Raw genomic sequence first — 356 nt, forward strand, 5'->3', positions numbered from 1 at the left:
AACGTGGCCGTGGGACCTCTGCTCACGGGCGCAGACCATGAGCTCTCCTCCGACGTGATCCAGTGGTGGCTGGTGAGTGGGGGCATGGGCCAGAGCTTGGGGTGCTTGCTGGGCTCCCCTAAATCTCTTTGGGGGGGGCAGGGGCAAGGTCAAGCCAGATAGATGCGGTGGGGAATGAAGGCGATGCAGGGACCCCAGCTCACCATACCCCCACCCCCCAGGGTTGCCCCACACCCTTTTCCTAATATCCCATTGGGGTTTTCTATGCCTTTCCCAGGGCTCTGCTGGGAGGAGCAGGGCTCCATTCCCCTTTTTGGGGCACTGGGGCTGGGGGGCTGATGCTGTTGTTGCCCTTG

The 356-nt window shown here is 62.4% G+C and overlaps 1 protein-coding gene across 1 annotated transcript in view; it reads left to right on the forward strand.

The window, feature by feature from the left end:
• Positions 1-3: 3 nt before the first annotated feature.
• Positions 4-356, forward strand: part of LOC104510868 (CMP-N-acetylneuraminate-beta-galactosamide-alpha-2,3-sialyltransferase 2-like) — a gene marked incomplete at its 5' end in the record, with an annotated part of 2,044 nt that continues 1,691 nt past the window's right edge. The window contains one exon of the mRNA XM_010153253.1: positions 4-72. Within this exon, the coding sequence (XP_010151555.1) occupies positions 4-72 (69 nt within the window). The remainder of the gene's footprint in view (positions 73-356) is intronic.

Source organism: Eurypyga helias, unplaced genomic scaffold, assembly GCF_000690775.1.
Source record: "Eurypyga helias isolate BGI_N326 unplaced genomic scaffold, ASM69077v1 scaffold30086, whole genome shotgun sequence".
NCBI classification, from domain to species: Eukaryota; Metazoa; Chordata; class Aves; order Eurypygiformes; family Eurypygidae; genus Eurypyga; species Eurypyga helias.